This window comes from Lithobates pipiens, unplaced genomic scaffold, assembly GCF_037356315.1.
Source record: "Lithobates pipiens isolate NorthernLeopardFrog02 unplaced genomic scaffold, aLitPip1_a1.2 Scaffold_8, whole genome shotgun sequence".
Classification (NCBI taxonomy): domain Eukaryota; kingdom Metazoa; phylum Chordata; class Amphibia; order Anura; family Ranidae; genus Lithobates; species Lithobates pipiens.
In genome coordinates, this window is record NW_027507903.1 from 673,145,794 (window position 1) to 673,169,554 (window position 23,761).

Sequence of the window (23,761 nt, forward strand, 5' to 3'; positions counted from 1 at the left end):
TTATAACTATATTTATTACTGTTTTGCTGCATGTGTTATTTATGATGTTCCATCATGGTTTTGTACATTATGGGTGTGTGATGTGTTGTTTAGCTGGGAGCAGGTATAAGCAGTTTGAAAACTAGTTAGACAGGTACCAGCTTGGACTGGGTTGGATGAGGGTTAAACTCTCTGTACCAGTTTACTGACTTTTGGATTTTGGACGGCCCACCTGTGGTGTAAATTTGGGGGAAGGCTGAGGCCTCCAGCTTGGGAGGGTTGGCTCTGGTTACCCGCACATTCTGTTGTGCTTTGTTGTTGCTGCTGATTCCACTACTTGAGAAGGACCACTAATACCGTGGGTTCTGGGATGACGCCAATCATGGACCATGCCACCAGCTATAGACTATGCCACCTATTATGGACTATCATATACTGAACATGTATTCCTGGGCCATCTGATAGATAGTAATTGTCATGAAAAGAAACCTTTGCACTTTGTTTTGTTATCTCATTTGCAATATAGAGATTAGTAAAGACTTGTCCTTAGGCCTGGTCTAAAGTCATTTAAAGGGGAGCATAATGGGGCTGGTGTATACAAAGAACATGGGCCTGTTTAAAGCACATAAGGGGTGTGAAGTGCACGGTATTACAGTGCACAGCAAGACCATGAAGGAAGAACAAGGCCGTTACTAAGGGCAACCACGTTCACAATGTAGAGTCATAAGCAACCAGTCAAGGTTTTACACAGAAGGGGATTTAATAGGACACGTGGCCACTCATTAAAATTAGAAGAAAAGAAGTTTAACCTTAAACTACGTAGAGGGTTCTTTACTGTAAGAGCAGCAAGGATGTGGAATTCTCTTCCACAGGTGGTGGTCTCAGCGGGGAGCATCGATAGTTAAAAAAAAAACTATTAGATAAGCACCTGAATGACCACAACATACAAGGATATACAATGTAATACTGAGAGTGTTAAATGAAAAGATTATGGCGCTAAACCCGATTGGTGATGTGATGAATTATCCTATCGCCACAGATTAGTGTTATGAGAAAGTGCTGTATGCAATTAAAGTGCTAATGCTTTCTAAAAAATGCAATCAATATTAAATCATCATATGTATCCCATCATAATTAAATCCAAAACCATGAAACTACGATCAATATTGAATCATCATATACGTGTCATCATACTATAAGTGAAACCAAATATATAATAAACATTCACTTAGGTTATTGCAGGTATGAAAAATGATAAAAATTATTTCAGACAGCCTAAGAAATACTACTGATATCCTTCAGTGTCCTTATTCAGAATAAAAAATGCAAAATAAATAAAAATGAACTGTGCAAATAAGTGCAGAAAAAAAGTGCAACAAAAGTGCAAAAATTGCAAAAAGGCTAAGGATCAGAAACCAAGTTCAGCCAATAATCGCATAAAGACGCATATGCGTTCAATATGTGTCCAATGTTAATATTTGGCTGGTAATGTTGTCACCACAGACCACTGTGGTAATTGGTGCATGAAATCAATAAGGAACGTTTCATCCACTAGTGCAAAACAGTACTGATCTTCAATTTGAAACCTTCATCCCCGGTGCGCCACTCAGTGCTGTAATATGTAAATGCTCTCACCAGAAATTGATGCCCCTTATGGGGCTAGATGGACCTTCACAATGTAAGCCACTGTGTCGCTCTCTGGCTGCCGCTGGTGCACTGGGTGAAGTTTCACTGTTCCGTTCGTATAGTCTCCAACGTTAGTTATGCATGAGGAAAGACATATCCATAGTGTAATACGTTCATAACCAAATCGTTCGTTTATTTGCATTTAAAAACTACTCACATTTAATATTAAAAGCATATGCGTTTAAAAAATCCGCCGTTCGTCTCCGTCCGTTCAGATGGGTGCACGCAACGTGGCCACGCCCTACGCATTTGGTCACTCTGACGTCCTCCGGAGCGGCCATATTGGTGCACCTTGCAATCTAAATAGGGTGCAGTGCTCCACTACGCCTGCGCTTCTTTCCTGTGGGGGAAGAAAATTATCATTAACAACTTTAGTTTTTTCTTCCCTCCCCCCTTTTTTTCCTTTTTTTTCCCTTGTTTTTTCCCCGTTTTCCCCTTTTATTTGGGTTAGGTCTCCCCCAGGCAGAAGCAACTATACACTTTCATTTTCGGAATGGAGTTTTATGTTTAGGTTTTAAAATATGAACAACAACAATTGGATAATGTTAATCGATGCCAACAATATTGGGTACGGTTTATATAGGTATAGACTAAGGTAGGCTGCAGTGCTCCGAGGCTAATTCAATCTGTCAATATCCCCGAGGGCGTTACGGACGAAGGGGGAAGTAACTGTATTCAGGCTTATTAGATTAAGGGCATCCCACATCTAAAATGGCGCTGTCGGTTTAGCGCAGGCGTAGTGGAGCACTGCACCCTATTTAGATTGCAAGGTGCACCAATATGGCCGCTCCGGAGGACGTCAGAGTGACGAAACGCGTAGGGCGTGGCCACGTTGTGTGCACCCATCTGAACGGACGGAGACGAACGGCAGATTTTTTAAACGCATATGCTTTTAATATTAAATGTGAGTAGTTTTTAAATGCAAATAAACAAACGATTTGGTTATGAACGTATTACACTATGGATATGTCTTTCCTCATGCATAACTAACATTGGAGACTATACGAACGGAACAGTGAAACTTCACCCAGTGCACCAGCGGCAGCCAGAGAGCGACACAGTGGCTTACATTGTGAAGGTCCATCTAGCCCCATAAGGGGCATCAATTTCTGGTGAGAGCATTTACATATTACAGCACTGAGTGGCGCACCGGGGATGAAGGTTTCAAATTGAAGATCAGTACTGTTTTGCACTAGTGGATGAAACGTTCCTTATTGATTTCATGCACCAATTACCACAGTGGTCTGCGGTGACAACATTACCAGCCAAATATTAACATTGGACACATATTGGATGCATATGCGTCTTTATGCGATTATTGGCTGAACTTGGTTTCTGATCCTTAGCCTTTTTGCAATTTTTGCACTTTTGTTGCACTTTTTTTCTGCACTTATTTGCACAGTTCATTTTTATTTATTTTGTATTTTTTATTCTGAATAAGGACACTGAAGCATATCAGTAGTATTTCTTAGGCTGTCTGAAATAATTTTTATCATTTTTCATACCTGCAATAACCTAAGTGAATGTTTATTATATATTTGGTTTCACTTATAGTATGATGACACGTATATGATGATTCAATATTGATCGTAGTTTCATGGTTTTGGATTTAATTATGATGGGATACATATGATGATTTAATATTGATTGCATTTTTTAGAAAGCATTAGCACTTTAATTGCATACAGCACTTTCTCATAACACTAATCTGTGGCGATAGGATAATTCAACACATCACCAATCGGGTTTAGCGCCATAACCTTTTCATTTAACACTCTCAAATTTCCCTCCCCTCCCTGATAAGGAAGTGAGGGCTCCAGGTATAGGCAGCTCTAACCCTGTAAACTTGTTTTCACATTTCTTTCACAATTTTTTTCACATTTTTTATCACATTGAGGTTTGTTTTGTTTTCACCTAATTAGAGTTTCTTTCCATAGCGCGACTTTACTTATTCATTTACATACAATGTAATACTGACATACAATCATACACATGGGTTGGACTCGATGGACTTGTGTCTTTTTTTAACCTCACCTACTATGAGGTGTGGTACCTCGGTTAGGTGGGGTATCCTGTGCTCACAAAGGGGAGATTCTCTCTCTAGTGGTCTATCTCCCATGATAACTGAGAGCAGACCAGCATTATGGAGGCCCTCACCCTGACCAATAGGTACGGTATATGAAGAGATAACATAGGACACACATAAGACCCACGCTTAGGGTTACCACTTTTTCTTTGAACCAAATCCGAACACTTTAGCGGTGCACAGTCATTTTATTTTTAGCATACACTATAGGATCATAACAGACCTGGCGCATCTTTGGGGCTCCAATGAGAATAGTGATGCAGTGTGAATAGCGCCCCCTCACTCTCCTGTCAGGCCCTGTTCAGAGCTACATTCCTGTCTGAATATTGTGTCCGGGTTTCAGGTGGACTGAAACCCGGACACATGATTCAAAACTCAGACAGGTGGCAACCCTACCCACACTAGGTATTGGGCAGGGTTTCATTCTGTTACTGGGAGGGAGGTAACAGAGGTATGCTGACTGGTGGGTGCCGTGTGGTTCATCCCACTGCCCCTAATGCACCACAAGTACAGCACTGAATGTAGAGTGAGGGGACAACTCGTAGAAAAGAGATTCAGCTTCATACTTGCAGTGTCAGCTCATCTCTAAGCCTTAATGATGGACTTTGCTCATGACTGCATTTCCTGCCTGGCCCCGGGCACTGGTGCTCATAGTGTAAGGGTGTGCTAGGCCCTCACCCACCACGTGGTGTAGTCAGAGTATCAGTCTGAGTTCCACCACCATCTCTCATCTTTCCTCCCCTTCATACCTGTGCTCAGATCCCAATATCTTATACATATAAAAACTCATCAGGTGATAAAGGGGGACCACAAATTCTGGATGAACCCTCTGCACATTGCTAGATACCATTTCTTCCCTACAACTTGTGTCTATCTGCCCCATATTGGCACTATATCCACTGGGGTATTTGTATTTTGCACAGCAAATATTCAATACACTATGGTAACCTGGTGTACAGAACACCCCCAGAAATGTAATTTCCTGCCACTGTGATTGGCTCACTTAATATCTCACATTTGCACACAAGTACAGTATTAGGGAAACCCCCTTTATTTTTGGTGGATATCTTTCAAAGGGTGACATTTTTTCCAAAAGGATGCAAACATAGCAACTGATCTCAATAGAATACTGAAATTGCACCAGGTGGTTATAATGAGTGCAGACCCCCGCACTCAGGAATCAGTTTGGGAAGGACAGCTTTTTCTTCAGAAAAAAAATAAAAGAAATCTGCAACAAAGTTTTTTCTTTTTTTAATGCTTGTAATCTTTATATATCATCCAGATAGCAAACTATCTGTACACAGTATATTGTATAAATGCAAACATGGCTGTTATATTCCCAGGAGATGAACATTGTCCTACAGGAGATGCCTTGATTATCTGTGTCCCTTCATATAACTAATCCTATGACTACAGTACAAATCACAGCCCAGCCTCGCCCTGTGTAGGAGGACGTGACCCTCCCAACTGCATTCTTCTCCGGTGTCAGAGAACTTCATTTCATTTCCTCGTCTGCTGTCAGCGATGGCGTCTGGTGATCTGAGAGCTGAGTTGGAATGTTCCGTCTGTCTGAACATTTATACAGATCCTGTAATGCTGAGATGTGGTCACAACTTCTGCTGGGTCTGTATTGATGGTGTGCTGGATACACAGGGGGGGTCTGGAGGATATTCCTGTCCTGAATGCAGAGAGAAGTTTCCGGATCGGCCTGCACTGCAGAGGAACATAACACTACGTAACATAGTGGAGAATTTCCTGTCTGTTCAGCCACATCAGGAGGAGTCCGGGGTCTTCTGTACTTACTGTGTGGACTCTCCTGTACCTGCTGTTAGATCCTGTCTGCACTGTGAGGTTTCTCTGTGTGATAAACATCTGAGAGTCCACAAAAAGTCCCCAGAACACGTCTTATGTGACCCCGCCTTGTCCATGGAGAGCAGGAAATGCTCCGTCCATAAGAAGATCCTGGAGTATTACTGCACTGAGGATGAGACCTGTATCTGTGTGTCTTGCTGTATGATTGGAGGACATAAAGGACATGAGATGGAGTCACTGGATGAGGCTTCTGAGAAGAAGAAGGAGACACTGAGGAATGTTCTGCAGAAACTTCTGACAAAGAGAGAGGAGACGGAGGAAAGAGTCCAGAGTCTGCAGGAGCACCGGAGGAAAGTAGAAGAAGAAGCCGCTGGTGACACCGAGAGAGTCACTGCCCTGTTTAGAGATCTCAGGAGACGTCTGGAAGACCTGGAGAAGAGAGTCCTGAGGGACATCTCCAGGAGGGCAGAGCGGATCTCCATCTCCATCCGGGATCTGGAAATAAAGAAGGAGGAGCTGTCCAGGAAGTTGCGTCACATTGAGGAGCTGTGTAACGTGACGGATCCACTGACTGTCTTACAGGAATCAGACACAGGTGACTTGTGTGATACTGAGGATGGAGATAACGAGGACAGAGAGAGACATGAGGAGCTCCTCCATGATGGAGGGGGTCTGGATGTGGCGGGGGTCTTACACATGGGTTTATCTGATATAATAACAGTGGTAAATGTCTACTTCTATATACAGGGAGCTGCAGACATATTACTGGATGGAAACACAGCTAATAATTATCTACAGATATCAGATGACAGGAAAACTGCATCCAGGTCAGATAGATACCAGAATTACCCAGAAACACCAGAGAGATTCCAATGTTTTCAGGTGATAAGCAGTCAGAGTTTCTCCTCAGGGAGACATTACTGGGAAGTGGATGTCGGGGGGTCAGATGTATGGAGAGTCGGGATGTGTTACCCCAGTATAGGCAGGAGAGGGGGGAAGTCAGGGATTGGAAAGAATAACAAGTCCTGGGGATTGGAGAGGTATTATAATCAGTATAAGGTGATACATGACAGTAAAGAGACCCTCTTCCCCACCAATCTCTCCAGTAACAGAGTCAGGATAGATCTGGATTATGAGGCCGGGCGGATCTCCTTTTATGATCTGTGTGACCCGATCCGACATCTCCACACCTTCACCACCACCTTCACTGAGCCCCTCCATGCTGGGATATGGGTATATAGAGGTCGTATAAAGATCTGTGGGGGGAGGCGGGAGATGTGAGAGCTTCACCCAGAGACTGATGACATCATAGTAAGGTAGGGACAGATTGGTTAAATATTCATCCAATGGGACGGATGGTGGGGACTCCAGTCGGTGTCTCTTTTATTGTAGTTTGGGGTACAGTACAAATCAGGGTGCAGGTTACAGAAATAGGAGGCCGTGCTACAAAATCATGCTGATCTGCAATGTAATAGAGGAAATAAATGAGTAGAATAGAAAAAGTCACTTTATACTGTAGGTGTGAGATGATGTTTTTCTTTGGTTGTTTGATGTACAAAGTAACATTATTGTGTGTCCGGGTGTACTCCTATCAGGAGGACTGAACCCCCAGAAATGTGGGGGAGGGGAGATAAAGTTTAGGGTTAGAGTGAGAAAAGAGAACAAAACGGACAGGTCTGTCATCTATCTACTTTATACAGGGTCGGGGGTCTGAGCTCTGCACTGCTCTATGTCGCCCCCTGGAAATTTACACCACAACATGTTCTTATTAATGTCTCATCTTTATCCAATCAGAGTTCTTGAACTCTGTGATGTCATTAAATCCCAATAGAACTTTCAGCTTAACCCCTTGGCGCCAGCGCCTCCCAGCCCTTTAAGGGGTTTAGGGTGGCAGGAGGTGGGGCTTTTTTTTTATAGAAAGCAGCCACAGCCTAAGTAGAAAAGCCTTCGCCCCGCCAAAATGCTTCAAAAAGGAACCCTTGCTATCTGTGTGGAAGCAGCTGTCTCTCTGCAGAGGTCCAACATACCCATTGCTGAGTCACAACCAGTCACGGCCAATTAACAGGGAGTATGAGCTTTATGAATTTGAGAGATCTTGATTTGACTCAACAGAGGGTGTGTCAGATCTCGGCAGGGAGACCACTGCTTCCACGCATGGCAAGGGTTCCTGGCAGGGGGCCGGTGTTTCTACTCAAGTTTGATTTAATTTTGAAATAATGTACATATAAATGTAAATATGTACATTTTTATGAATAATTGGGGCGCTCCAATACAGGAGGTTTGTTACTGGCCAGATCACCAGGTGAAAACAGAGGGAAAAAAGCCTAAAAAAAAGAAAACGAATGCAGCCGCCACATCTAATGATTGGTAAGCTGCAATATATGCTATTTTTGGGTTTTCGGGTTTATTTTACCACTTTAATTGGTAATTCTAGAAGAAGGTTGGTGTCATATTGGAATAGGACATACATTAATGTTTTGGTCACATACTACACTATATTACCAAAAGTATTGGGACACCTGCCTATGCACACACACATGAACGTTAATGACCCAAAAAGGAAATGCAGCGCTTCCATATACAGATGAAAAACCCAATACTTTTGGCAATATAGTGTATGTATTAAAGGGGAGGGTTGTAAGTAAGGTTTTATCCAATCACAGGCCTGTCTGTAAGGAAAAGTGTGTGGCTTGTTTGATGTCTTATAGCTGCATATATCCAGATTGGTCTTCAGTGCATACCCAAATGTTTATGGGGCTCTCCACACACAATCCATCATTTCCTCTTTTTCTGTCGAATTTTCTATCATTTGTCATTTTTCAACTTTTTTGTTTTGAAAATCAAAAAAAAAATCACAAGAAACTCTCAATGGTCTAAATCAGCGGTCCCTGACCTCCCCGGCACCAGGGACCAGGTTCCTGGAAGAGAGAATGGGGGCAGCCTGTCACTTCAGGGGGATTGGGGGGACATACATCCGTGTTGCCTGAAGTCAGCTCACAGGTCTTACCAGTGCTCTAGGATGGTGAGGAGCCTTTCCCTGGCCCGACTCTTCTCTCCTTTCTCCTCATCTCTGCTCCTCTTCTTCCCAAGGTGACCAGAGAGGGGAGGGAGTACTGGTGCTGGGAGAAGGGGAGCCGGCACCCTCCGGTGGTTGGAGGGTGGCATTGCAAGTTGTGCTGGCTCACTCTACTCACTGCCTACCCCCCAACCCGGCGCATTGCGGCCCCAACAGGCCACAGACTGGCACCGGAGTTGGGGACATTGCAAAAAGTGTAGCGCTAAAAAGAAAATATGTGCATGTGAAAAAATGTATCACATCCACGTATAGACTCACGTGGTTCCTATGACATATGTTACATTAATTAACAAAAGAGTGTTGTACCACTTCCATATAAAAGTGTACTTATATGTGTCCAAACGTACATATTTTTATTATTATTATTATTATCATAATTTTATTTTATTTTTTTTCATCAGCCCTCTTGGGGGGAGGCTTGGTGAGATATCAGGGAACTAAGCGGACCCCTGGCATCTCCCCTTTGATTCAGGGTAAGGGATTGAGGACAGAGATTCCCCAGTCCCTTTCTCTGCAGTCTCAGCTGCACTGAAAATAAATGGAGAGGAGACAGAGGCTCCTCTCCATTCATCGTTGCCAACTGTCCCAAATTTCCCGGGACATTTCCGGTATTTAGACCTTTGTCCCATTCTTACTGTATCACAGGAAATGTCCTGGAAAATCTGTGGTTTCCTGATTTTTCTCTGCCGCTAGAGGTCCATGGCCAGCACTGGTGAATTGACTCTGCCGCCTGCCATTTTACAGAAGACCAGCTAGGCTTTTGTGTAACAGGTCACTCGCCCAGGGGAGGAAACAAGAGGCGGAGCCAAGTTGGCTGCCAATAGAAATGGAGCTGCCGCCAACCGCTGCTGGTCTGTGACCTGTTGTGAGAAAGACCATGGGGTGGGGAGTTGGCGTCAGCTCAATTTCTATTGGCAGCCACTCAGGTTATGCCTCTTGTTTCCTCCCCTGGGCGAGTGACTGATTACACGAGAGCTGGACTTCTGTAACGATGGCGGAGTTCAACTCATGCATGATTATAAGACAAGAGGCAGAGCCAAGGGACTCCGCTGGGGACACCCGATGTAAGGTGGGACTCCACTGGGGCACCTGATGTAAGGAGGGACTCTCCTGGGGACACCTGATGTAAGGAGGGACTCTACTGGCCATTCCTGATGTAAGGAGGGACCAGGTCCATTTGAAGGAATTTGGGGGCCCCAAGCAAAATGGACATGGAGGCCCCCACATGCACGCAATGCCTACAGGAATCACAGCATAGCGATACAGTTTAAGTTGACCAACCCTTTATATAAATAAAAAAAGGTTTACAGTGAAAATACTGCTGTTGCATATAATATGCATAACATTTGAAAATTTTCAATAATTGAACATTTGTAAAAAAAAACACCACTGTACCATAAAATCAAATATACATTAAAAAAGTGCACAACTAAATCCAACATACTTAAAACACATGCACACACACACTCACATTAACATTTTTCAGTTCTCACAAACAGTCCGGCCGGGAACAGGAAACTGAATCTCCTGTACCGCAAGGACTGCAGGAGGAAGGAAGAAGAGCTCGGCCACGCTACAGGCTGCAGCTTATAGCAAACAGGGGCCGGCGGTGCGGCTGGGGCCCAGGCCAGCTCGGGGCCCCAAGCAATTGCTTGTTTTGCCTGTCCTGTCACAACGGGCCTGGAAGGGACTACACTGGGGGCACCTGATGTAAGTAGGGACTCTGCTGGAATACCTGATGTAAGGAGGCACTATACTGGAGGTATCTGATGTAAGGGGGGACTCACAGCACGTAGATAGTGTATTCACATATACCTATATTGTAAAAATATACACTTGGAACTTTATGTACTATAAATGAATATAATCATCCACATACCCATGAAGATCACATCCAGAAACAGTATAATTCTTTCATCAGCATATATTTTTATTTTACAAAAAAAAATACTAATAAAGCCCCCTTTCCATATGCAAATAACCATTGCCATAGTTGTAACAGTTGTATAGTTAGGGCGTCATTTAAAGCGGAGGTCCACCCTAAAGTGGATCTTCCGCTCATTGGACTCCTCCCCCCCTCCGGTGCCACAATTGGCACCTTTCAGGGGGGAGGGGGGTGCAGGTACCTGTACAGTACAGGTATCTGCACCCACTTCCGGGATAGCTCTCTGCGGAAAGGGGCGTAGATTACGCCCCTTTCCGAAAGTCCCCCGCTGCCTGCTGGGAAACACACAGATCCCAGAGGCAGCGGGTCCATCCTTATTGCGCAGCGCGACTCGCGCATGCGCAGTAGGGAACGGGAAATGAAGCCGAAAGGCTCCACTTCCTGATTCCCATACCCAAGATGGCGGCGGCAGCACCCGAGAGACGATCGCGGGCGCGCTGGACAGGTAAGTGTCACTATTTTAAAAGTCAGCAGCTGCAGTATTTGTAGCTACTGGCTTTTAAAAAAAAAAAAAAAAAAACGCGGACTCCCGGCTGACTCCTGCTTTAAACTATAGAAAATGTTTGTTTTGTTTTGTTTTTTTACAATTGAAAAATAAATATTTGTAAAATTAGGGGGAAATATTTTTTTTTACTTTGTCTATAGATTACATTAAATACATTTTTTATTTGCATACACTGGGCTCTGTTTACAAAATGAGACAACAGCACTTTTAACCAAGGGTGGTCCTCCCCTGAAGGACTAGGGGTTGAGCAGCTGACCGAAGAGGAGCCACACCCTCTCAGGATGAGACAGATGCTTGACCTAAGGAACTGTCCTTACCAGTTACTGCCTTACAGCCGGAACCCCCGTCGTGGCATCCCCTGAGATACTCCCGGACTCCTCCAGCTTATTAGTTGATATGTGTAGAACCAAAAAATACCTGCAGAATCCTTTGCAACCTCAACCATTCCCTTCTTCAGTCTGCTACTTATGGCCTTTACGACAAAATCGTACCCGTGTTCTGCCCAGATCTAACCACTTCCATCTACAACAACACGCTGTCCTTCTCCCTAGACCTACTTGCTCCTCTTTCTACACGCAGAACCAGGTACCACAACCCTGGCAAACAGATGACACCAGAAGTCTCAAGAGATGCAGCCGTGCTCTTGAGCGAGAATGGTGTACCGTATATACTCGAGTATAAGCCGAGATTTTCAGCCTCTTTTTTGAGGCTGAAAGTGCCCCCCTCGGCTTATACTCGAGTCATCGCTGTCTGCCCGCTCGATCAGCGTGTCGAGCAGACAGACAGCGGCCATTCTATTCAAAAGCCGCGCCTCCGGCTCCGCCTTCGCCTGTGATAGGCGGAACACTGAATTTCCCAGCAGCCTGTGTTCCGCCTATCACGGACATCGTATCATCCTCGTACTACGGACGAGGATGATACGACGTCTGTGATAGGCGGAACACAGGCTGCTGGGAAATTCAGTGTTCCGCCTATCACAGGCGAAGGCGGCGGCGCAGCTTTTGAACTTTACAATGGCCGCCGACGAAGAGGGCACGGGACGGCACGGCACAGGACGGGACGGGACGGGGGCAAGGCAAGGCAAGGCAAGGCACGACACGGGACGGGACGGATGCAAGAAGGCACGGCACGGGACGGAGGCAAGGAGGCAAGGCACGGGACGGAGGCTCGGGACAAAGGTAGGCTGGACACACACACACACACACACACACACACACACACACACACACACACACATGGATGGAGACACACACAGGGATGGATGGATGGATGGATGGAGACACACACACACAGGGATGGATGGATGGATGGATGGAGACACACACACACAGGGATGGATGGATGGATGGACACAAACACACAGGGATGGATGGATGGATGGACACACAGGGATGGATGGACGGACACACAGGGATGGACGGACACACAGGGATGGACGGACACACACACAGGGATGGACAGGCATGTCTCACCCTCGGCTTATACACGAGTCAATAAGTTTGCCAGTTTTTTTGGGGGTAAATTGGGGGCCTCGGCTTATATTCGGGTCGGCCTATACTCGAGTATATACGGTAAATCTAAATATCTGCAACACTTTACCCTCTACAAATCTGCCCTTCTCAAATACAATTCCTGCCTCTACACTGCTAAACAAACCTACTACAACACTCTCATCGAAACCCTCTCATCCAAACCTTGTCAACTCTTTTTTACCCTTAATTCTTTACTTCATCCCCCACTGCCCCCACCCACCAACTTGCTTACCACTCAACAGATTTCCAACCATTTCAAAAGAAAAATCAACACAATTCGCAAGGAGATATCCAACATTCAACTTCCTCCCCTACCCAACACATTAGGTCCAACATCACACTCAATACTCTCATCCTTCTTCCCAGTTACCACCAATGAAGTTGATAAACTCCTCTCCATGGCCCACTTCACCACCTGTCCCCTGGACCCTGTCCCCTCACAATTACTGTGACCACCTTCCCGCTCTATCCTAAACTCCCTACCCCACATCTTCAACCTCTCCCTCTCCTCCGGCACCTTTCCTTCCCCGTTCAAACTTTCACTGGTTACCCCCATACTTAAAAAACCCTCACTAGACCGCACCAGTTTGAATAACTTAAGACCCATCTCCTTGCTCCCATTTGTGTAGTAATTCATGTAGTAATATGGCTGAACCAGAGTGACTCCATCTTTGTAAGTTCATATAGGATTAACCTGGGTAACTTTACTAGCTGGTTTAGATTCTGTATCTGCAGACTGTAGCAGTTTTTCTGTAAACATGCACATAAGGAAATATAGCTTGCATAGGCAGTCTCGTTCTATGCTGTCTAAATAAAGAGATTGTGTCACAATATATCTGGGCCACATATCCCATGACTGTGATTCAGAAGCAGATGACATGAGTAATGATATGTAATGATATGTAATGATGGTGTGTAATGTACGCCTATGTATTAACCACACCCATGTTCTATGCAATGATTGGCTGATAAGGGTACATATAAAATGCAGTCCCTCCCACAATATATTAGACAACTCCTGAACTTTGGTCTCGACTCATCTCTTATTGTCTTTGTCAGGATGTTGTCTCCTTAACCTCCTCGCGCCCGCCCTATAGCCGAATGACGGCCGTAGAGCAGGCGCGTTCGTTCGGGCGGTCGTCCCTGGACGGCCTGATGTTTACTTCCGCAATGCGCGCCGCCGCGGGCGCGCATCCCGGAAGTTCTGTGTTCGCCGTGTCCCCCGGGGACAGGCAAACACAGATCGCTGTAAACGGCCAATCACAGCGGCCGTTTACAGCGTGATCGGCGTGTCCAATGGGAGATGATCTCATATGTAAACATATGAGATCATCTCGCAGCGCCGCTCTCCTTCCTCGCACAGACAGTGCGAGAGGGGAGAGATGAACGGCTGCAGCGGCAGCCGTTCTGATTGTGGAAAAAAAATAAATTAAAAAAATGAAATAAAAAGTGCCATCCGCCCCCAGCAGTGCCATCCGCCCCCAGCAGTGCCATCTGCCCCAGTGCCATCCACCCCAGTGCTACCTGCCCCCAGTGCCATCCACCCCAGTGCTACCTGCCCCCAGTGCCATCCACCCCAGTGCTACCTGCCCCTAGTGCCATCCACCCCAGTGCTACCTGCCCCTAGTGCCATCCACCCCAGTGCTACCTGCCCCCAGTGCCATCCACCCCAGTGCTACCTGCCCCCAGTGCCATCCACCCCAGTGCTACCTGCCCCCAGTGCCATCCACCCCAGTGCCACCTGCCGTCAGTGCCACCTGCCCCCAGTGCCACCTGCCCCCAGTGCCACCTGCCCCCAGTGCCACCTGCCATCAGTGCCACATAGTGCCATCTGTCATCAGTGCCACGTATCAGTGCCATTTGTCATCAGTGCCACCTGTCAGTGTCACGTGCCATCTGTTGTCAGTGTCACGTGTCATCAATGCCACTTATCAGTGCCATCTGTCATCAGTGTCACGCGTCATCGGTGCCATGTATTAGTGCCATCTGTCATCGGTGGCACATATTAGTGCCACGTATTAGTGCCATCTGTCATCGGTGCCACGTTTCAGTGCCACGTGTCATCAGTGCCACGTATTAGTGCCACGTGTCATCAGTGCCACATATTAGTGCCATCTGTCATCAGTGCCACCTGTCATCATTGCCACGTATCAGTGCCATCTGTCATCAGTGTCACGTGTCATTGTCCTGGTGCTTCAAAAGTGTAATAAATAGTCAACAAGTTAGATGTGTAACTTATGTTCCTAGAACACATGATGGCGCTACCTGCATGTTGGGCCTCTCTATGTGGCCAGGCTGTGAAAAAGTCCCACACATGTGGTATTGTAATACTCAGGAGGAGTAGCAGAATTTTTTGGGGGGTGTCATTTGTGGTATACACATGCCACGTGAGAGAAATAACCTATTACAATGACAATTTTGTGGAGAAAAAAAAAAATGAAAAATCTTAATTTTGCAAAGAATTGTGGGAAAAAAATGACAACATCAAAAAGCTCACTATACCTCTTACTAAATACTAGGGATGAGCTTCGTGTTCGAGTCGAACGCATGTTCGACTCGAACATTGGTCGTTCGTGCGTTCGCCGAATTCCGAACGTTTGGGCTGTTCGCGGCAAAATTCGTGTGGCCCACAATGCACTGCGATGGCGCAATGCATTGCTGTCTCACGATTGGCCAAGCATGCACTGTGACCCCGCATGCTTGGCCAATCGCAGCGCCAGTAGCGGGAAGAGCAATGGTTGGCCACAGGCATCCTGCCTGTGGCCAATCATAGCTCAGACTGTGTAGTGCACGCCCCACACTATATAAAGCTGCCTTTCAGGCGGCCTCGTGTAGTGTTTGTTAGCATCTGAAGCAGTGGGTGTTCTGTGTACCTTCAACACAGTTACACACCAATCGTTTTTGGCTGATTTACTATTTTGCTCTTGTGTAGTGGTTACTGTCTGTGCCCTGACCGCAGTATACACCACTATATTCACCTCACCTATATAGCTAGTGATCTAGCTTTAATAATAGAGCTTGCAGTCAGTAGTGTTAGTGCGTGCTGTCTGCGTGCTCTGTACCCAGTACATACCACTATATACACCTACATAGCTGTTCTCTATTTGAGCCCGATTGTCATTTGCTGGAGTTATTGGAAGTTGTCTGTGCCTCCAGCACAGCACAGTATACATCTGTATATACCCCTTTAACTCTGCTGTTTTCTTGTTATTGTCTGCGTGCCCTGACCGCAGTATACACCGTGATATTCACCTCACCTATATAGCTAGTGGTCCATCTTTAACAATAGAGCTTGCAGTCAGCAGTGTCACTCAGGAGATAGTGCGTGCTGTGTGCCTGCTCTGTACCCAGTACATACCGCTATTATCCACCTACATAGCTGTTCTGTATTTGGGCCCGATTGGCATCTGCTGGAGTTATTGGAAGTTGTCTGTGCCTCCAGCACAGCACAGTATACATCTGTATATACCCCTTTAACTCTGCTGTTTTCTTGTTATTGTCTGCGTGCCCTGACCGCAGTATACACCGTGATATTCACCTCACCTATATAGCTAGTGGTCCATCTTTAACAATAGAGCTTGCAGTCAGCAGTGTCACTCAGGAGATAGTGCGTGCTGTGTGCCTGCTCTGTACCCAGTACATACCGCTATTATCCACCTACATAGCTGTTCTGTATTTGGGCCCGATTGGCATCTGCTGGAGTTATTGGAAGTTGTCTGTGCCTCCAGCACAGCACAGTATACATCTGTATATACCCCTTTAACTCTGCTGTTTTCTTGTTATTGTCTGCGTGCCCTGACCGCAGTATACACCGTGATATTCACCTCACCTATATAGCTAGTGGTCCATCTTTAACAATAGAGCTTGCAGTCAGCAGTGTCACTCAGGAGATAGTGCGTGCTGTGTGCCTGCTCTGTACCCAGTACATACCGCTATTATCCACCTACATAGCTGTTCTGTATTTGGGCCCGATTGGCATCTGCTGGAGTTATTGGAAGTTGTCTGTGCCTCCAGCACAGCACAGTATACATCTGTATATACCCCTTTAACTCTGCTGTTTTCTTGTTATTGTCTGCGTGCCCTGACCGCAGTATACACCGTGATATTCACCTCACCTATATAGCTAGTGGTCCATCTTTAACAATAGAGCTTGCAGTCAGCAGTGTCACTCAGGAAATAGTGCGTGCTGTGTGCCTGCTCTGTACCCAGTACATACCGCTATTATCCACCTACATAGCTGTTCTGTATTTGGGCCCGATTGGCATCTGCTGGAGTTATTGGAAGTTGTCTGTGCCTCCAGCACAGCACAGTATACATCTGTATATACCCCTTTAACTCTGCTGTTTTCTTGTTATTGTCTGCGTGCCCTGACCGCAGTATACACCGTGATATTCACCTCACCTATATAGCTAGTGGTCCATCTTTAACAATAGAGCTTGCAGTCAGCAGTGTCACTCAGGAAATAGTGCGTGCTGTGTGCCTGCTCTGTACCCAGTACATACCGCTATTATCCACCTACATAGCTGTTCTGTATTTGGGCCCGATTGGCATCTGCTGGAGTTATTGGAAGTTGTCTGTGCCTCCAGCACAGCACAGTATACATCTGTATATACCCCTTTAACTCTGCTGTTTTCTTGTTATTGTCTGCGTGCCCTGACCGCAGTATACACCGTGATATTCACCTCACCTATATAGCTAGTGGTCCATCTTTAACAATAGAGCTTGCAGTCAGCAGTGTCACTCAGGAAATAGTGCGTGCTGTGTGCCTGCTCTGTACCCAGTACATACCGCTATTATCCACCTACATAGCTGTTCTGTATTTGGGCCCGATTGACATCTGCTGGAGTTATTGGAAGTTGTGTGTGCCTCCAGCACAGCACAGTATACATCTGTATATACCCCTTTAACTCGGCTGTTCTATAAAAAAGGCATCTGCAGGAGTTAGTGGGTGTTGTGTGCCTCCAGCACAATATAAACTACCCAACTACTGTTTTACCCAACTCCCTTCAGGCCATTACCATGTCTGGAAGGCCAGCAAGGAGAGGCAGACAGGCGCGAGCCGATAAAAGAGGGCAAGCAGGCTCTGTGTCTAGAGACAACAGTGCTGGTCGGGGACGCGGTGCATTGTCATCAGCACGTGGCCATGGGACATGCTTGTCCTTCTTTTCTGCAGCTGGACATGTTGAACCGCAACATGCCAACGACTTGGTAGAGTGGATGACCAAGCCCTCTTCATCCTCCTCATCCTCTCTCACCCAGTCTCAGGGTAGTAGAAAAGCAGCTGCCAACACATCGTCGTCCCTCCTCTCAATGTCATCATCAGTGACTCCTTCCCTAGACCCACCACGTCCTCCTGAGGAGTCTCCTGAACTCTTTGAGCACAGTGTTGGGTACATGCTCCAGGAGGATGCCCAGTGTTTGGTGGGCTCTGATGATGACACTCAGCTAGAGGAAGGCAGTAGCGTGAGCACAGAGAGAGGGGATGCTCAAGAAGGACAGCAATCTGGCAGTAATGTTCCACAAGCTGCAGCATACTGCCAGGTTTGCTACAGCGATGAAGAGGGAGGGGATGATGAGGGCACTGACTCCACGTGGGTGCCTGGAAGGAGGGAGGAGGAGGAGGAGGAGGCACATGTCCAACGAGGCAGGATGCCCTCCGGGGGCCAGCTTAGGGGCAGCACACCGACTGAATCACACCGCAGAGCTCCGCCTGCGCAGAGCGCTTCCTCTGCGCAGAGCGCTTCCTCTGCGCGTTATTCTAAAAGTTCTTTGGTGTGGGCCTTTTTTGAGACGAGTGCATCAGATCGCACCGCTGCTATTTGCAACATATGTCTCAAGCGTATCTCACGTGGCCAAAACATCAGCCGCTTGGGCACCACATGCTTGACCAGACATATGTTGACCTGCCATGCAGCTCGTTGGCAAGCATACCTCAAAGACCCACACCAAAGAACAAAGCGGACCTCTTCTTGCTCCTCATCAGCTGGCATCTCCAACCCCACTAGACCTTCAGTCCTCTCTGAAACCTGCTCTGAGAGGAATGAAGGTGTAGAATTAGGTGTGTCACAGCCAAGTGCTTCCGGGAACTCTGCTAGTGGTACATCCACGTCCGATTATAGCAGACAAATGTCCCTGCCCCAGCTGCTGGACCGGCGGAAGAAATTTACTCCCAGCCATCCACATGCCCAGCGGTTGAATGCTAGCTTGGCTAAATTGCTAGCACTTCAACTGCTGCCTTTTCAGTTGGTAGATTCGGCCCCCTTCCGTGAGTTTGTACAATGTGCGGTTCCTCAGTGGCAGGTCCCCAAACGCCACTTTTTCTCACGGAAGGCAATTCCGGCTCTCTACCGGCATGTGGAAGGCAATGTCCTTGCCTCGCTGGACAGGGCGGTCAGCGGTAAGGTGCATATTACCGCTGACTCATGGTCCAGCAGGCATGGACAGGGACGTTACCTGTCTTTCACGGCCCATTGGGTCACTCTTCTGGCTGCTGGGAAGGATGCAGGACAAGGTGCAGTAGTATTGGAGGTTGTTCCGCCACCACGCCTCCAAAATGCTACTATTGGTTGTGACACACCTCTCTCCTCCACCCCCTCCTCTTCTTCTTCCTCCACAGCCTCTTCCAGTGCTCTGTCCTCAGAACCAGCGGTGCTCCGTAGGCGTTGCAGGGGCTACGCAAGTACGCAGGCAAAACGATGCCATGCCGTGCTTGCGCTGGTTTGTTTGGGGGACAGGAGCCACACTGGGGCGGATGTTTTATCAGCTCTGCAGGGGCAGGCCGAGAGGTGGTTGACGCCACGCCAGCTTAAGCCAGGAATGGTGGTTTGCGACAATGGCACCAACCTCCTCTCCGCCCTCCGACAGGGACAACTGACCCATGTGCCCTGTGTAGCTCACGTCCTTAACCTGGTGGTGCAGCGGTTCTTGGGCAGGTACCCTGGCTTACAGGATGTCCTGAAACAGGCCAGGAGAGTCTGTGTGCATTTCCGCCGATCATTTAATGCCTGTGCTCGGCTGGCTGAGCTCCAAAAGGAGTTGAACCTGCCCAAGAACCGCCTTATATGTGACATGCCCACCAGATGGAACTCAACATTGGCCATGCTGCAGCGGCTGCACACGCAGCAGAGGGCCATCAATGAGTACCTGTGCGACTACGGCACCAGGACAGGGTCAGGAGAGCTTGGTTTTTTCTCACCACGCCAGTGGGGCATGATCAGGGATGCATGCACTGTCCTGTCACCGTTTGAGGAGGCCACAAGGATGGTGAGCAGTGACAGTGCATGCATCAGTGACACTATACCTCTTGTCCACCTCTTGGAGCATACGCTGCGTGGAATAATGGACAGGGCACTTGAGGCAGAACAGAGGCAGGAAGAGGAGGACTTCCTTGCCTCTCAAGGCCCCCTTTATCCAGACAGTGTTCCTGCTGTGCCACCCATCACACAGGAAGAGGGTGAGGAGGAGGAAGAGGAGGAGGAGGATGATTGTGTCAGCATGGAGGTGGAGGCTGGCACTCAGCATCAGCAGCAGCAGTCTTATAGGGATGATTTACAGTCCCAAGAAACACGTGGACTTGTACGTGGCTGGGAGGAGGTAGCTGCGGATCATGTTGTCCTTAGTGACCCAGAGGACTCCGGACCGAATGCCTCAGCTAACCTACGCTGCATGGCCTCCCTGATCCTGCAAAGCCTGCGGAAGGATCCTCGTATTCTTCGGATCAAGGAGAGGGACCATTACTGGCTGGCCACTCTCCTTGGTCCACGGTACAAGGGTAAGGTTGCCGACCTTATCTTGCCATCGCAGAGGGAGCAGAGGATGAGACATCTCCGGGAGGCCTTGCAGAAAGCTCTGTGCAACGCGTTCCCAGAGACTGGGAGATCACAAACTCCTGGTCCTGGACAACGTGTTGCTGAGGCATCAGTCAGAAGGAGCGGTGGAGAAGGTGGCCGTCTGACTGATGCGTTCAGACAATTTTTTAGTCCGCAGCCCCAAGGTATGATTGGTTCCAGCACCCATCGCCAGCGTCTAATTTACATGGTGCAGGAATACCTAGGGGCAAGGTCAGACTTGGACACCTTTCCCACCGAAAATCCTCTGGCTTACTGGGTCTTGAGGATGGATCACTGGCCAGAGCTTGCACAGTATGCAATTGAGCTACTGGCCTGTCCTGCATCCAGCGTTCTTTCGGAACGCACCTTCAGTGCTGCTGGTGGCTTCGTTACCGATCACAGGGTGCGCCTGTCCACCGAATCAGTTGATCGACTGACCTTCATCAAGATGAATCAGTCTTGGATCACCCACAGCTACCAAGCACCTGAAGCTGATGTAACCGAATTATTTTTCTTTGAAATACCACATCCCTTCAAGACTGCCTATGCTGATGCTGAGTGACTGTCCTGTTATGTTGATTGTCTATCCTCTTCCTCCTCCGCTGATATGTTGGAAGAACATTTTTGGTTCTGGGTGATGCCAGCAGCCCAATTTTTCTGCCCCTGTTTAACAGGGGCGTTTAAGTACAATTTTTGATGCAATGCTTTGCAGCAGGGCTAATTCCTGCAAAAAAACTAGAGTGTATGGCAGAGGTTGCAGTGTGATGGCACCAGTGCCTAAGGCCCAATTTTTCTGCCCCTGTTCAACAGGGGCGTTTAAGTACAATTTTTGATGCAATGCTTTGCAGCAGGGCTAATTCCTGCAATAAAACTAGAGTGTATGGCAGAGGTTGCAGTGTGATGGCACCAGTGCCTAAGGCCCAATTTTTCTGCCCCTGTTTAACAGGGGCGTTTAAGTACAATTTTTGATGCAATGCTTTGCAGCAGGGCTAATTCCTGCAATAAAACTAGAGTGTATGGCAGAGGTTGCAGTGTGATGGCACCAGTGCCTAAGGCCCAATTTTTCTGCCCCTGTTTAACAGGGACGTTTAAGTACAATTTTTGATGCAATGCTTTGCAGCAGGGCTAATTCCTGCAAAAAAACTAGAGTGTATGGCAGAGGTTGCAGTGTGATGGCACCAGTGCCTAAGGCCCAATTTTTCTGCCCCTGTTTAACAGGGACATGTAATTACAATTCTTGATATAATATTTCACAGGAGGGCCCCTTCCTGTGCCCACCCAGAGTAACTGTGAGGACTTATAGTGTTGTGGCACCAGCACCACAACCACCAAAGGTCAATTTTTCTACCACTGATCAACAATGGCATGTAATTACAATTCTTGATATAATCGTTCACAGCAGGGCGCTCCAGCGGCCACCAAGAGTCACTTTGAAGGCTTACAATGTTGTTGCAAAACCAACACCTTGTTCCGCCATTTCTGCAGAGCATATAGGGCAGGCCCCTACTTTCAAACATCCAATTTACAAACATCTCCTACTTGCAAACGGAAGGAGACAACAGCAAGTGAGATGAAAAAAGATGGACGACAAAACAAATTATACAGGGGTGATAATCCTTCCCTATGTTTTCCAAAAAGCTTAAAAATAGTTTTTTTGACTGGAGCTACACTTTAAAAATGTACCAGTTGAAAATTACAAACAGATTCAACTTAACACAACAAACCTACACAGTCCCTGTCTTGTTTGCACCGCCTGTATACTGCTGTTCTGAGTATATAGGGCCTGGGGGCCACACGCATTTCCTTTTTTTAATATGGGTACGGGGTTCCCCTTAATATGCGTACAAGACCCAAATAGGCTGGTAATGGGCAGGGAGGGCTACCCATGCCATTTTTCTGAATGATTTTCAACCATATTGCAGGAACCAGATATAACATTAAAACCGCAAGCAGTTTTAAATGGTGTTATTTCCGTTTAATGTCATTTTGTGCAGGGACTGTTCTAAACACGGGAAACACGTGGCACTTCACAGGCATACTATAGACACCCCCCAGGCACCATATTTAAAGGAATATTTCACTTTTTTTTTTCACTTTAATCAGTGCTCCCGCCAAAACGGTAGTTTTTAAAACTTTTTTTTGCAGTGACCCATGTCCCCTGAGGCAGGAGGCAGATCGCCAAACCCTTTTTAGCACACTATCTTGCATATTAGCCGTTAAAATTAGCACTTTCCAATTCGAACGTTCGAGTCCCATAGACTTCAATGGGGTTCTAACGTTCGTGCCGAACGCGGGGGTCGTTCGCAAGTTCTGGTGCGAACCGAACCGGGGGGTGTTCGGCTCATCCCTACTAAATACCTTGGAATGTCTACTTTCCAAAAAGGGGTCATTTGGGGGGTATTTGTACTTTCCTGGCTTGTTCGGGTCACAAGAAACGAGATAGGCCACCAGTACATCAGATGTGATCAATTTTGTGCGATTCGCACCACAGCTTGTAGACTCTCTAACTTTCACAAAGACCAAATAATATCCACTAATTTGGGTTATTTTTACCAAAGATATGTAGCAGTATAAATTGTGACCAAAATTTATGAAGAAAAATTAATAATTTGCATAATTCTGTCACAGAAACAAAGAAATATGCGTTTTTTTTCAAAATTTTCGGTCTTTTTTCATTTATAGCGCAAAAAATAAAAACCCCAGAGGTGATCAAATACCACCAAAAGAAAGCTCTATTTGTGGGAAAAAAAGGACAAAAAATTCATTTGGGTACAGTGTTGCATGACTGAGTAATTGTCATTCAAATTGTGAGAGCACCGAAAGCTGAAAATTGGTCTGGGCAGGAAGGTGTTTAAGTGCCCTGTAAGCAAGTGGTTAATACTGCAGTATTAAGTAAAAGGGTTTCGTGAGTATTGTAATTGCGTTAGTTACACCTAGCTGGTCTTTGTCAGGTATATAGAAATACCATTTTAATCACAACACCCACCTGTTTGAATAACTTAAGACCCATCTCCTTGCTCCCATTTGCCTTCAATCTCATTGGATGCCTTGTCCATGACCAAATGAGTCGCTACCTCACAGACAACAACCTTCTCAACACCCTACAGTCTGGCTTCCGTCCACAACATTGCACTGAAAATGCCCTACTAAAACTCACCAATGACCTACTAACTGCTAAAATCATTGGCCATTACTCCATACTCATACTCTTAAACCTCTCTGCTGCCTTCGACACAGTTGACCACCTTCTCCTAGTCAGCAAACTCCATGCCCTTGCCCTCCATAATTATGCTTTATCCTGGTTCTCCTCC

General features: G+C 46.7%; 1 protein-coding gene across 1 annotated transcript; it reads left to right on the top strand.

The window, feature by feature from the left end:
* Positions 1–5,191: 5,191 nt before the first annotated feature.
* LOC143961959 (E3 ubiquitin/ISG15 ligase TRIM25-like) lies at positions 5,192–7,074 on the top strand. Its single transcript, XM_077471300.1, has one exon. It carries the CDS (start codon positions 5,276–5,278, stop codon positions 6,842–6,844), a length of 1,569 nt encoding a protein of 522 aa, XP_077327426.1. The 5' UTR covers positions 5,192–5,275; the 3' UTR covers positions 6,845–7,074.
* Positions 7,075–23,761: the final 16,687 nt, after the last annotated feature.